Source organism: Cyprinus carpio, chromosome A4, assembly GCF_018340385.1.
Source record: "Cyprinus carpio isolate SPL01 chromosome A4, ASM1834038v1, whole genome shotgun sequence".
NCBI lineage: Eukaryota > Metazoa > Chordata > Actinopteri > Cypriniformes > Cyprinidae > Cyprinus > Cyprinus carpio.
This window is the reverse complement of record NC_056575.1, coordinates 11,165,320-11,181,152: the sequence shown is the minus strand read 5'-3', so window position 1 is coordinate 11,181,152 and position 15,833 is coordinate 11,165,320. Positions and strand designations below refer to the sequence as shown.

At 38.4% G+C, this 15,833-nt stretch overlaps 1 protein-coding gene across 11 annotated transcripts in view; it reads left to right on the top strand.

Moving 5' to 3' along the window:
• The window catches only part of LOC109067363 (transcription factor SOX-5-like), a 189,588-nt gene that overhangs the window by 101,070 nt on the left and 72,685 nt on the right, over window positions 1–15,833 (top strand). For 4 of the 11 annotated variants that reach the window (XM_042740654.1, XM_042740663.1, XM_042740715.1 and 1 more), the window contains exon 1: window positions 9,910–10,165. The exons of the other annotated variants lie outside the window; for them this stretch is intronic. In XM_042740654.1, the coding sequence (XP_042596588.1) occupies window positions 10,128–10,165 (38 nt within the window). In that variant the 5' untranslated portion in view covers window positions 9,910–10,127. Of the gene's footprint in view, window positions 1–9,909; window positions 10,166–15,833 lie in introns of those variants that run through there. 11 annotated transcript variants of the gene reach the window in all.

Genomic DNA, 15,833 nt, shown 5'->3' with positions numbered 1-15,833 from the left:
TACCGTCATGGCAACCCTTCCGTGGCCCCGCTCTCTTAATGGCAGCGTTTATGACATGATGTCACCTGTGTGAGCAAGCTATTGTTTGACTCCTGCCCACGTGGCATTTTCCCCAAACACACGGCCTCTCTGTTACATACAAACTCAGAGGAAAGGATGAAGAGATAGGACATGAACAGGTGCCTTTCACACTGCTCTAAATTCTACTGCACTTCACCGAGTCGTGACTTCTTAATAACCTACGACACTTCAATGCAAATTCTGTTTTTTCTCTATTTTTTTCATGTTGTTCCAAAAATGTATGATTTTCTTTATTAAGAATACTTAAGAATAGGATGCTGATTCTTTTCAGTATAATGAAAGTGAATAGGGATTGGGGTTGTCAAGCTCTAAAATGACAGAAAAAGTCCTCTGTGTGAGTTTTCTGAAGTTTAAAAGCATTGCATGAGAATCAGACTGAAATATATTAACTGAAAATCTCAAAATCTACTCTAGTTCTAACTGGCACGTTAATGAGAGGTATGGCATATTGTGAACAAAAAATAACTTTTATTTAAAATCTTTTCAATGCTTTAGTTGATCCAGTTCAGAAAAGCTAAACGATTTGTTCACAAACAGAATTGATCTGGTCTTTTTGATAGGGCTGTTCATCACATAGATCTGTCATACAATATGACTTTCATTTAGTGATTGAGTCATACACTTTTGAGTTTGAAAACTCTGGTCCCCATTCATTGTAATTGCATGGAAAAAAGCCACCAGCACATTGTTCAACATTTCTACCTTTTTTTCCACAGTAGAAAGCCATAGAAGACATAAACATCGAGAAGATGTGTAAAAAAATATCACTTTTTGGATGAACTGTCCCTTTAAAGTAAATCACTTTTTTTTTAATAATACATTCTTGCCACCTACATATCATGGCACGTAACTGCCTTGTATTTTTCTTTCCTAATGAAACAATCAAAAGTGTGTGTAATTATGAACGTGGTGTCCGTAGAGATCAGTGAACAGATGGGAATTAGTCATTGTTGAATATCAAAGAGTGCATGGCATCGGAAACAGATCCTACAATGAGAGGAAGTGACATGGGAAAGAAAGAAAGAGTGAAGCAGTAGAGAAGGTGCAGAAGAAACAGGACAAACCCTCAGAGACCCGTGCCCATAAGGTGCCCGTGAGATACCTTTTTTTTTTTTTTTTTTTTTTTTTTTTTTTTTTGAGACGTGGTTTGCAACCAGGGTATTGTCTACCCCAAACGCACACACAGACGCACACACATCCCCTCCCTTCATCGTGCCATGCAGTCTGCTTGGCGATGCCCTCTGTGCCATCTGTAGCCTGTGCCCTGTGTGCGTGCCCCTCCCCCGCCCTCCTGCACTGTGCTGGGTGGGCTTAACCATCTGTGTGCCAGAGGGGGATCACAGGAAGTGGACATGATAACACACAAACATACACAAGCACATATACATTCACCCTCTGCATGTTGGAGCTTTAGCTGTACTACTATGTCTTGTAGTCTTAACCGTCCTGTATGCTGGTAATAATGAGCAATAATCTTTTAAGCCATATATGAGTAGTTAAGGTCAAGATTTGGTAAAAAGTAGTGACCAATATAGTGGTCAAGCCAAGTAATTGCCTGATATTTGGGCCTTTTATGATTTCAATTGCCATAATTAAATTGCACTATATTTAAAATTTTATGATATATTTATTTGTAAATGTATTTTATATAATATTTCATTATAAATTAATCATACATTCATTATATTCATTATTGTTATTAGTTATGTAAGTATTATGTTATGTATTATTTTATTTATTTATTTATTTTCATTTTTCATTTATTTTCATTTATTTCGCCAGGGACTTGTTAGTTATACTATAATTTGGTCTGAATATTATATCATATTTAATCATACAACATTTGTTAAATACAATAATTATATTAAGTACATATTTATTGTAATTTAATTCAGTTTTTTGCCAGGGATATTTGTCAGTTACACCCTATACAGAGAGAGAGAGACAGAGATGTCTATGAATGTGTATAATTATATTGTGCTATGATGAATACGTACTAAACAAATATTGATTATTTTGTAATAATTACATTGTAAACACATTGTCCTTTCGGTCTTTGTTTTTTCTTTCTTTCCTCCCTCCTTTTGTTTTTACACTTCCCTCTTTTGCATTCCCAGAATCCTCCCTGAGGAAGTTAGTGCTGGATGGCAGTGTTTGAGGGTATTTGGCAGTCTGGGAATGGGAAAAGGTCTTGGATGTTTGGCAGGTTTAAGATTGTGTGTGTGTGTGTGTGTGTGTGTGTGTGTGTGTGTGTGTGTGTGTGTTTCTGTGTGTAAGGAAGGATCTAGGATGTTTGGATGAGATTACATGGCACCATGTCTGACAGTTTGGCATGGTAAGTGTTGGCCGTATGTGTCTGTTAGGTAGTTTAGGAGATTTGCCCCTCTGAGGGTCAGCAGTGTCAGGTGTTTGGCTGGAAAGGGGAGGTGGTGTAGGGCTTTGAGCTTGTAGTCCTCGGGAGTTGACAGGACCGTGGTGGGAAGAGTGGAGTGTTTGCCGGCAGGAGCATGAGGGGGCAGAATGGGTGTTTTGGCAGCCGAGTCCAGGATGGACGAGGACGCCCATGGCACAGAGAGGAAACATGGCTGGAGGATTACGCAAAAAGAGAGGGAGAGTTGTCTGGGTGGCACAAGGGAAAGCAAAGAGAGAGGATGTGCCTTCAGGTGAACAGGATTAAGAGAAAGATCTGTTTGCGGTTCCCCTCAGAACTCCCGCTGCCTCTCTTTCCTTCTCGCTTTTCCTCGAAGGCTAATCAGCTTTCTCAAAAGCAGTCATTGCAAACATTATAGTTCCTGCAGAACAAAAAAGAAAACCGCCGCCGTACAATAACTTTCTATCGCCAGACGAAAGAAAAATTACAAAATGAGATCCCTTTGATATGACATTGATTTTCCTAGACGGCAATGAAATGACATGGAGAGCAAATGGAGTCTCCTGCTTCTCAGTTTTTTCTCCTGAGAAAGTTTCCAACTAAGAGTAAAAAATAAAAAAGGTAACTATGAGATAAAGTCCCACCATGAGAGATAAAGTTGCAATTACAAGCTTCCATACATGTGTCTCCTCCTGAAATACCTTAAGAGACACCAACAATATCTCAAACTAAAACCTTTGAACAATACATTTTTGCTTTGGGTCGATTCTTAGGTAGACACAATCGACTTTGCAGACAATAAACTCTATTTTCATCTCACAGTAGAGCTTTGGTCTTCGCTTCATTCACCGTTAAGAGGCGAATGCGGTGGCAGCATCAGTACAGGCATGGAGGCAGGCGGAGGATGAGGAGGTGTTTTAGCTGCAGGCTGGAGATCTGAGAGCTTCGCTCCATCCAGCTTCTCACAGATGGACTTTTAGAGGAGCGACACAAAGCCACTGTAGAGAATCATCTCAACGCTGCTTTTTCCCTCTCTTGTTTTCCTTTCCTTTTTCGTTCCTGCCTGTGCTGTCTCGCCGCATGTGCTCTTGACTTTCCAGAAGAGACCTGTCAGGTGTATACTCTCGCCGAACTCTGTCACGTGTAGAACCCAGGACTGACACTTAAATTGTCTGGGTTTTTGTAACGAGGTCGATGTACTATATAGACATACTCTAACACAAGCCTTTATCTAGATTATTTAGGGAAACTAAGTGGTGATGGTCATGAGATTAGACACCCCTGGTTTAAAGCTTCCAGATATTATCTGAAAACTACTTTCTGTGCTGTCAATTACAGAAACATGGTGGAGGGTAATTGAAACTGATCATGATTAAATTGGTTGTGAATGTACAATTCACATTTTGCATACAATATGCATTTTGTATACAATTAGGCTTGCCAGAAAATAGTTTGAGGCAATAGGCTTGTGTAACCAAAGTTCATTTCCCATTATTTTCTGCGGCAGCACAAGAATGATAAAATATATCATTTGCTCTTTATTTTGTCTACTATTACATTATTATCCAGAAGTTTCGGTTGATAATATTTGTTCATGTTTTTGGGTCTCTGTTGTTTACCAATGGTGTATTTATTTGATCAAAAATACAGTAGAAATAGTAATATTGTTGTTTGTTTTTTTTTTTTTTTTTTTTGTGAATGTATTTTAATGCATTTTAAAATGTAATTTATTCCTGTGATGGCAAAGCTAGTATAAGGGCTTTTAAGGAGAACTTGAGGATAATTAGCATTTTGAAGTTTTGAAGGTTCGGGAGCACCATCTGCCTTTTAACTCCAAGGGTCAGATTGGGGGAATATTCATTTACAACTTAACTGATACTGTTTATGGAGCCTTAAGAAGGTTTTAAATAAATAGTGCCCAATAAGTAGTCATTTTAAGTCAGTGGGCCAGTTAAGGACAAAACAAAAAATAGTCTAACATGACTGTTTGGTGTTAGGAAGACTAGATGAATGAGAAGATGGACAGAGGGAGGGAGGGATGAAGGGGTGAGAGGACGGATGGATGGATCGGTGGGTTCTGGGGGGGACATTATCGTGCGTCATTATTTGAGCTCCTGCAGCGCTCCATCGCGGCTCTAATGGCGTGAAGACACTTGGTATTTCTTTCTCTTCTCTCTCTCCCTTTCATTCACACTATTCTTCCCCAAGCCTTGCACTGCAAAGTAGTTTAGTCTGTTAGAGCTCGTTTCAGCCTTGTTAGCAAAGTGAAACACAACAACTGTCTGGTGTGTACCTGTAATCCAGTAGACTGGTTCTTGACTGTCGGTTCACGGTTGTGGTGGTTTGATGTCTTCATTGTAATGCATTGTTTTGTTGCGCCTGAGTCGTGTGGGGTTGGTCTTTGAAAGTGAATCCAGAAAAGAAAAAGAGCAGCTTCAATGACATAAAGCAGGGGGTTTTTGGAAATTTAAAGAGTGTGTGTATGAAAGTGTCACTGACATAAAGCAGAACCCTGATTTTTTTGATTATTTTATAAAACATGGATATTTGTTATCTTAGGTAGTTTTGATTAGTTATATAAGTGACAGTAAATACATGGAGTAATAGCTCCTGAAAATTTTTACTGTATTTTTGATTAAATACCTGTAAGTGTAGCCTTGGTGAGCATAAGATCACATTGTAAGATTGAATTTGAAAATATATATATCAAAATTATGTTGAATGAATTAGAAATTACTAGAACAAAGTCAAATCAATAAAAGAGTAAAGTCTTAGCAATTGCAAGGCACAACACTGTTCCAGTCGCATCTATGTGAGAAATGGATGTGGAGGATTTAGTCAAATCCTAGTTTAGAATAGATTTGGCAATAAAGAAATCAGAAATGGCAGCAGTGGTGAACTCCTTGGCTGAAGTATTGGAGACATCGAGCGCGCCGGTGTCTCACTCTTTCAGGGTCGAATACTTTGATTTTCATCCTCATAGTCTCTTGAGAAACAACATATTCTCTTTGAACAGCACGCAGATGTAACCATCGATATCCTTGGAGTATACCACTGGTTGCCATTTCAGATTGTACAAAAGAGACAATTTCCTAAACGTCTGTCTGTATTTTTTTCTCTTAAATAAATTGTTTCCTACATAACCGCTGCAGTGTCTGAGTTATAACTCAGTGCTGATGTGTCAAAAAGACCAAGGACTTCTTTATTGCTAAATCCTGTCCTAAAGTAGATTTAAATAAATCGCCCACATCCATTTCTCACATAGAAGATAACACAACAAAGTTGTTTCTTGCAATACTTTTTTCTCTCGAAATATTAACTGTATGCTCAAAATATTATAATAATCTTATAAATATTATAATCTTGTATTTCTATGACTTTGTTCTGGTAATTTTGACTTTATTATTAAGATATTAGGAATTTAACCAGACAATTTTAAACTCTATTCTTATAACTGACTTTATTCTTAAAGTTTTTTTTTTTTTTTTTTTTTACACAATGCAGTCATAGTTTCTGCAACTCAGGTTGAAACAGAAATAGTTCACCAAAAAAAAAAAATCTGCCATTATTTACTCATGTTAGTTTAAACCCATAACACTTTTGGTGTGTGTGTGTGTGTGTGTGTGTGTGTGTGTGTGTGTGTGTGTGTGTGTGTGTGTGTGTGTGTGTGTGTAACAAAAATTTGTGGCTGGTCATTCACTACTCACTGGCAATATGGATTCCCTAGTGGGTGAAACAGAGGAAAAACTATCATTACAACAACAGAGCACCTTATTAGACCTGCATGTAAAACTCAGAGGCAGACAGACAGAGAATTTCACTGTGTGTGTGTGTGTGTGTGTGTGTGTGTGTGTGTGTGTAAAAGCGGTCTTCTGCTGAGGAGGGAAGATAAGGACTCTATCTTAATGGTTTCTCTCGTCTGCCACTCAGCCATCATACAGAGATTTCCTCTCCTTCAGTCCAGATAAACACACTTCACAACCTTGTCACACATCTTGCGCAAGCCAAAGAGAGAAAGAAAGGAAGTGAGTGATAGATGGGCAACCGTAGAGATCAATAAAGGAATAGATCACCCAAAAATGAATATTCTGTCATAACTTACTCACCCTCATGTCATTTCAAACCTGTATGACTTTATTTCTTCTGTAGAACCTAAAAGGAGAAATGTTTAGGAATGTGTTGCCCACTCTTTTCCATATGATGCAAATGAGGTACTGGAGTTTTTGAGGTACACATTTTTCAAAATATCTTCTTGTGCGTTTCTCAGAAGAAATAAAGTCGTACAGGTTTGGAATGACATGAGGGTGAGTAAATGATGACAGCTTTTTATACTGAGGATAAAATGAAGTGAAATGCTTGATTTTGAAGCACATTTTGTCGTCTTTGGTTTTGTGAAGGATACAAATACTGATGGGCTTCAGGAAGCTGATTTAGCCTCTTAGGGGGTAATAGCTGAACTCTAGCAGTGTGTGTAACAGTGTAAGGGAATTGTTTACTGCCTGTCTGTGTCAGACTGGGGGCCTCTAATGCAGCACAGCTGTGTGGGGGCTTGGACACTACACATCTGCTGAAGGGACCTATTGTGTGTTTGCATGTGCTGGATGCATATATTTGTAGAGATAAACAGATAAAGACCATACACACATGCACATATGTTTCTGTACATTTATAGCTTATTTTATGCAAAGACCTGCATGAACATATGTGTGCGGTGTAGTTCAGTTCTCTCATAAAAGCCTTCAGTTAGAAAAGTGAAGTTTGTAGATTTATGGAATTGAGCAAATCAGTCCATCTGGAGAGTTTGAACCTTGAAAGCACCTGCCTTCTCCATTCACGCTCCTGTTCTCTTAAAAAGCCATCTTCATCAATAGCAGCTTTTAAAGTGGATGAAATTGTTTGGAACTGCTATTTATTCCTGTTCTGATGGATTTTCTGCTTTCCGTCTTTGTCTCACTGGCTGTTGTTGATGTCAACTCTTTTTTTTATTTTCATCTATTTCTCTATCACCTTGCAGCCTTGACTCTAAAGATCGTTAAAATGTTTAACTACAGATAATTGCTACCTGAGAGAAGCTAATTAATGTGCCGCTTGCGCTGGTGTTTGTGTGGATTGGAATGTATGTATGTATGTGTGTGCATTTTATTCACTGTGTTCTCTTGCCTTTGAAATATCTCTTCAATATCCTGTCTTCTGTCACCACATTGTATTAGTGCTTTCTAAGGCAAGCATCGCTATTACTGCTCCTGAGGTTTAAACGAACTCTTAAACCCTAGTATTGAACTTTTGCAAGGATGTTGTCCAGCACAGTATGTGCTCCGGACATAAATTAAACTATGTGGCTAGTGAGTAGAATTTTGCTATTATGTTTCTAAACAATCAGAGAATTTTTGGTAGGTGGAATTCCCATAGATTTAGATTGACTCTAGCATCATGACTGACTTTTCACATTCAGGCACCACACATTATATCAGAAATTGTCAAAAAAGAAACTAAGGAGCCGTTCACACAAAACGTGTCTTTCAGTTCCACTGCACTACTTTTCAATTGTTTTTCTATGTAAACATGCTAGACAGAGGTATTTAACCATTGGACTCGCATCTCATGTCTTTTGCAATGTCTTGCACATGACACCATAGATATGTAGAGGTAGATGCCTCATTCGACAGCTCCAAGCACGTAGACACGTCTGCCTTCTTGCAACGGTCAACTTGACGTCATTCACCATAATAATCAATGAATATTCAAAGATGCCACAATCCTGCCGGGATTTAAATTCTTGAAGAAATGGGATAACCTTTCACAGGTAAGAATGCAAGAGAGAGAGGTAAAACCATAGATATGTAAGGTTTGTGGCATCTTTGAATATTCATTGATTATTATGGTGAATGATGTTAAGTTGACCCTTCCAATATGGCAGACGGCTTGCGTATAGCAGCCCATAGAAACAGTCGCTAATGAGGCATCTACGTTGCATTTTTCAAAACAAAAACATGTTCTGGGTGAATGTGTCTGACTTATTCTGTTTTATATATTTATAATAGATTACATATATACAGACATAGAGAGAGACTAAACACTGTTATTTGTATTTATTAGGGCAATTCTACAAATGTACAGTCCTAGCAGAGGTCAGGCGGGTCAGTGTGTGTCTTGAACATTGTCATGCTGCTAACAATTTCCTCAGTGAGCAACAGGAAAATGCACAAATAATGTTATCACAGTGCTCTAACTGTTATTACAGTTTGTGCTGAAGAGGTCAGGGCGCAGTGCTATTCTGAGTTCACTAACTTAGTAAATTGGATTACATACCAAACATTATATGGTTTTCAGTCTTATCATAAATTAAATGCCATACATCATTGATTGTTGTAAATATTACCATGACTGCAGGAGACATAAAAAGGAGATATGATTAGTATTTACATGCAAGTGTGTATGTGTGTACAAGTTCATAAACTTAGACTAAATGTGTTCAGAAGGTGGTGTGTGTGTGTGTGTGTGTGTGAGGAGGTTGAGAAAGACTGACGCTCTGTTTAAAGTTCAGCGTTACAGTCTTGCTGCTGTATTTCGATCTGTCAGACATGCTTTCCTCCATTTAGAAGAATAGCTCCTTCTCTCTCTCTCTGTCTAGCTCTCTCTCTCCCCCTCTCTTTCTCTATAATAAAGAGTGACAGGGGCCGTGTGTTAGTTACACTATAAAAACACAAAGCATAGAGCTCGCTTGAAAACTCAGATGTCTTTGTATGTGTTTGACGTGCACGCGCTCAAGCCCCTTTTTGTCATTCATGTCAATTTGATGAAATTCGACCTAAAAAGAGGTTTTCTGGTTCATGCCTGTTCATTATATTATATTTTATTTTTAGATTTTTGTTTTGTTTTTACATTTTGTTTTTACTTTGTTTTTGTTTTTTTTTGCATTTTTTGTTTTGTTTTTATGTTTTATTCTTGTTTGATGTTTGAGTAAAAAAATAAAGTTTTTTTTATATGTAGAAGCAAACAGACTTATGAATGACATCACCGTTTAATGTGAATTAACTGAGTAGTGTGTGTGTGCATGTGCACTTAGTTATACTTGCAAGACAAAATTTTGCCAACCTTTTTTTGAAGACATACAGGGACATCCTAAAATGGAAAATGAATCATAAATTTGGCAAATGCATTTATTTTTCTAAAACTGAAATGTTCCTTTTATGCTTAGGGACAGTCTGTAGTAATTAATACTATATTTATGTAAAACAAAAATGATACTGAACATTTAGATAAGCCAAGTGTGTGTGTGTGTGTGTTTGTGTGTGCGTGCTTGATCAGAAGCACAACAGAGGGACACTGTGGCTGAAGGAAGGGGGCAGTGCTGTTGCATGTGTGTGTGTATGAGTGTGAAACTGCGCTCCGCGCTACACCATGTCATGCTCTGGCCCTTTAAGAGGCGATCTAGCAGCTTAGAGCCATAGAGAGGGGTGGAGAGAGAGAGAGAGAGGGGAGGGAGTGTGAGGTTCGGTGTGTGAGAGTGTGTGTGCACGGAGAGAAACAGAAACAGTCTTTGGTTTTGCGAGAGGTTAGAGGAGCACCAGGCAGCGTGTGCGTGTATGTGTGTGTGTGTTCTCGGAGATCCCTGGGTATCGGACGCGAATGTTGTCTTGGAAGGACTGCTGCATCTCAGACCCCTTGTTTCAGCATGCTTACTGAGCCTGAGCTTCCTCAGGAGTTTAACAGGTATGTTCACACACTCACGCATGAGACGTTCACTTTACCAAGCCGTGCCGGGAGGAGGTGAGCGTGGGACAGGCAGATGAGTAGGAGATAATATATGTGTGTTAGTTTTAGAAACAGACTACTTTATTAGTTTGTTTGGTATGTTAAAGACAGGCTGTGTGTGAATGTGTTTGCGGTTTAGAAAAGAGAAGAAAGTTCAGTGTGACTGTGAGATGTGTGTTTTTTAGACGCACTCTGTGAGCATGGGACGCTGGGACTTTCTTCTCAGTATCCCACTTTGAAACTAAGGAAATGTCTTCTGGTCTTTACATGCTGTCGTTGTGTGTTTGTACAACATATATATATACACATACAGATCTAAATATATATATGTGTGTGTGTGGGTGTTAGATGGTGTTTGATAAGGGTTGTTGCTCTCCAGTCAGTATTTCCCTGGCACAGCCTTTTTTCTTTTGCTCATGTTGCACATAGCATTTCACTTCTGTACAACTTTCTTGCTTCACAAAGCCTTTTTTCCCATTTGTCCGTGTTGTTTTAATCTTGTTTATGCTGTTTTGGTGTTTTATTGAGGCCAGGTGTCTACATTGGCCTTCTGTTGTGGTGGTCCGAGGTGGGAAATGTTCTCACCTACTTAATATGTCAACAAAAGTGGCTTTGCTGCCGAATAAAGAAGGTTTGACTTTAAAGCTCCATTGGGAAGATTACCCATAATACTCGGTTTTAATGCAAGCTTCACCCCCGACACACACACACACACACATTTTTTATTTTTTTTATTTTTTTTATTTTATTGCATTAGAGCACTGCACTGTTTTACCAGATGAAACTAATCTTTTGTTCAGTGATAAACTCTGGGGTTTATCCCTGAATTAAGAACACATTTATACGTCAGGAAAATGTGTTTTTAATAAATCATCACACTCTCTCCGGGGGGAGGATGAGGAGGGGGGGGGCGGAAAAAGATAACAACAACTATGAGGAATTAAACATTTAAAGGATTACATAGGAAAGCAGAATGTACAGTATAGTGATAAATGCAGGGATTACAATGACATCAACCATGAAAAGGATGGTTAAACTCTACCTTCCAGTAATGCTGGCTGTCAGTGGTTAAAGAGCATGAAACTGAATGTGTGTGTGTGTGTTAGAGAGAGAGAGCGAGGACGGGACAGCGAAAGTGCAGCGTTTCTCCGTGTAGAGTGTATGTGTGGCTGTGCGTGTCTCTTCTGTCCTGATGCTGAGTGTTTTTGAAACACTGTAAGTTTTACTGACATGCGAGGAAATAATGAGACCTAGAAAAAATGAAATTATCATGTTTGATGGTGAAACAAAGTAATTTATAATTGTTTGTATGTTGACATTCTTGAACACTGAATGTATTTGTTTGATTCTAACTTATGAATGTTTAAATTAAAAAGATTCATCTAAATTTAGTTTTGTTTACATTTTAAAATTAGCACACTATAAAATGAAAATGTGATGGTACGAAAATGGACATTTAATTGATTTATTAAGAACATTTCCTGTTTAGTGTCGTTTATTTTATATATTTGACATCTAAAAATACAGAACTATTAAGTGTTTTTCAAATGATCTGTACTATAAACAGTAGTAGATAATTATACGAAATGTTGCTTTGCTTAAAATATTGTTATATCTTTATCCTAAATATTTTAAATATATTACTAAATATAATTTATATTAAATATTATTAAAATCTATTTTTTTCTTAAATTTTTTTTTAATGGGAGGAGCACAGAGGAGATTCTATGGCCAAACTGTCACATTCCTCAAAGAGAGAGACAGCGAGCGAGTGAGGGAGGGAGGGGTAAAAAGGGACTTTAACACTTCTCCATTTGTCTCCCTGCTTTAATGGATGGTTGTGTTACATCTCACTCTCTCTCTCACTCTCTTTCTTCTGTCTGTCTGTCTCTGGGTCAGTCAATTCTTACTGGTAAAGATACACAAAAAACACAGTGGATTCGTTCAGTACTAAGCGTGTGTGATTGAACTAGCTGGTCACAAATGTGGCTGATGCACTTCAATTTTTGATTCCTTTGCATCAAAGATAAAACAGATTAAACCACCTGCCTGCATTTACCTTTTTCAGTACATGTTACTTTCAAACTGTTTTGTAGCATACCCGAATTGTGGCGTTATCTAGCTGAAGGAGTAGGTTTATGTACTTCGATATAGAGACGAAATTGTCCCCAGAAGTGAGATAAATCTAACAAAACCTTCCTTTGGAGAACATTCAGAGACCTAATCATTTGGGGGGAAAAAAAATTATAAAGAATGTGGTTTTTACTATATATATTCTAAAAATGCAAAGGGTTAAGGCCAGAGCTGCACTATAGTGCTTATAATTAGCTTAATTTAAAAACAATTGAAGTCTATGGTTGAGGCACTATATTAAGATATTACTCTAAATTGAGTGGAACAAACAGCTTAGTAAACATAATAAATATTGTCTAAATTTAACTTTAGAAAGTTTATATGGGGTTTTGGGGAAAGAATTTTTTTTTTGCTGTGTAGAAAAACAAAAGAAGTGAACGGAAAGTCTCCACAATGATAGAAAAACAAATGTGTGTGTGTGTGTGTGTGTTGTTTGTGTGTTTGTATTTAGTTAGCTTTTTTTGTTATTTTTTTGTAAACGAGCGAGATATGTCTGAAGATAGCTTTGTTTGTGTTTATGAATGCTATCATTTAGGAGTAAAGTTAAGGTGTGTGTTTGTCATATAAAATCATTATAAATCTATGTTATGTTCTCATTTAGGTTTAAAGTGTGTGTGTTTGTGTGTGTGTCTTCTGTCTGATTGATGGAGGTTCTGGATCTTCTCTCTGGGTCATTCATTGCAGACTGGCTCCATTGTGTAGTCCGTGTTATGAGCTCTTGCAGCGGCTTGATAACTGTGTCTCCATGAAAAAAAAGAGGGTCAGCAGAGAAGAATGCTGAAGTGTTTCCTCCTCCCCCCCTTTTTTTTCAGAGATCTCCTGTGTGATCAGTTGGCTGTCGGTAGGTGAGGTAAGACTGAGGGGAACTGAGTTTGTCCCGTTAAGGTTAAAGTCTTATTTATCAAGACTGAGAGGATAAGTAACACAGAAACCGTATGACAACAGGTCAGAGACAATTGCATCATGGGAAGGATAATAAAAATCAATGGACTGTTCTGATAAATGCTTTTTTTTTTCTGTCCAATCCCTCAAGCTGTATAATAATGGCTCTGTACATGTAGGTAAAGGAGGAGTCTGGGTGGAGGACTGTTACACCCAATTTGTTGTTGTACAGGCCTGTATGGATGGAGTAAATTATACCAGCACCCGTTTTCACAGCCGCAGGGGCTTCTGGGTGCAAATCATGATGGATAAGCATTTGATGGGAGCATCATATTCACAGACACTTACACATACTAAAAGAAGACAAGCAGAGGCTGAGAAAGTTTTCATAGAATTTTCAAGTGTGTGTATGTGTGTAATATGTAAAATGTCAGTGAAAACATGACTCAGTCCAGAGAAATAAATAATTAGAGAAGAGAGAGGACTGGAAACTATGCAGACAGATCAAGTGATGACTAAAATACTGGTAACCCCCCTCTGTATGTGTGTGTTTGTGTGTGTGTGTGTGTGTGTGCGTGTGTTGATGCAGCAGTTGCCTTGGCGCTGTGGGCACAGTGTTCGCTGGTGCCTTGTGTCCACCCAGCGGCACACACACACCATTGCTTATTTTGCGTTTGTGTGTGCGAGCAGGCTTGTTTTCGCCTTTGCTCATATGACTTTTGATTTTGTAAGTGTGTGTGACTTCACCTCCATGCCTAAACAGTAATGGCTGACAGTGACATTAGGCTCTGTGTTCTTGCCTTTTGTGGCGACGCTGGACAGGAAATTGGGGTGTCCCTGCAGCCCTCGCGTCAGAGGGAAAAACAGAGACGGCTTTGTGTTTTCTCTGAGTACGTGTGTGAATAATGTGTGTATTTAGAGACATGTATGCCTGTGTGAAATTATTATTCGTTGACTTTAAGGGGTGGTAGATTTTTAAAGAATTTTCTATGTGTGATTTTTCAAAAACAAACTACTATCCAATACAGATCCCAGTAGTATATCTTTATATTAAGTTTTGGTAAATTAACCCCCCCTCCCCACCATACACACACACACAAATCCAAGTGCCCTTTATAGCAGCAGCGGTGAATGCTGTGATTAGTGATTACGGCGTGAATGATGAAGAGCCCTCACAAGTTTGCACTACAGATTAATTTACTTTAGCGGAGTCACTCTCTCTGACTCGCTCTTTGCTTCTGCCCTGCTGCCAGCCGCTCTATTCCCACAGAGAGAAAAATTGAGAGAGCTATAAATAGCTGTAAAGTAATATACTTAAAAGACTGTTCAAAACAGAGAGAGTTGGGCACAAATGGTTGATTGTGCAAAAGCGGGATGTCCTGACGGGACTATCTACGACTTTATCGCCCTGGGAGCAGAAGATAAAGAGGAGAGAGAGGGATGTTCCTAATGTCTGGGTGGATTGTGAGGTATTCTCAGTTTCCTACCGAAGGCATCACTGTTGTTATCTGTGTTGAACGGGCTGATTGTCTGAACTTTTGGACACACTTTGTTTCATTCCCACAGTCTGATAACAAAGAAGAGCTGACCTTCCTAATCAAATTATCATATTACACAGGAATTTACCTTCACCCAGTGTAATGATGTTTTTATATTTTTTAAGGGAGCATAATGCCTCAGAAAAAAAATGTCAGGGTATGCTTTAAAAATATGGCACTGTTTGTGTTGATTTACTTTAGATAAAAATTTCCCACAAGTGAGCTAAATCTTTATTGACATACACTTTACATTTATATGAAATTTATACAATTTGTAAATTATATATATATTCTAGTTTTATTCTTATATTAAGTTTTATTCAAAGGCTGCAGTAAGTGTTGCATAAAATAATGATAATTAATATTATCAGCATTATGTCAAAACAACAGAAGGTGCCTATCATGACATTTTCAACCACGCTCTGTGTATCTAAATGATTTTTATCATAGGCATGCGGGCAACATCCACAAAGCATCATCATGCAAGTTTTTCCGTGGGCCGCGCACATCCGAGTGTGTGCGCATGTGACACGTTTAGCCTCTAAATTATGTCCTGTCATTAGAGGCACTTCTGGAGTGTTAACCACTGCTGATGGTGATTAGGTAAAGCTCCTAGATTCAGTATTTAAAGTGCAGCTCCACTCCACTGTTTAATGGACCCTGTATTTTGGACGATTAGCGTCTGCGGAGAAATGTACATGTGATATGAGAGGGACTTAGGAGAGCGCTCAATCTGCGTCTAAGCTCAAAGGGGAAGTGTGCCTTTAATCTGGGCTTAACGCACGCAGTCTGCAGGAGGGGGCCGAGCGGCGCACCAGAGGGGCAGCCATTAGCTTTTAACGATTAGCCGTGAAAGTTAGCCTCTAGACCTGCAGTTCAAATGCGATGGGATGGGGTGCGAAATGCTTAAGTTTACGAAATATGAAAAAATGATGCCATTTTCTTTGATAATACACCCCGAACTGGATAATACTGATGTTTAGAGATTATACTGACATCATTTGTCTTCCTTTAGTCACCTCATCCATATCAGCACATTCGGCTTTGATATTCGAGGCTGTTTATGAATAACA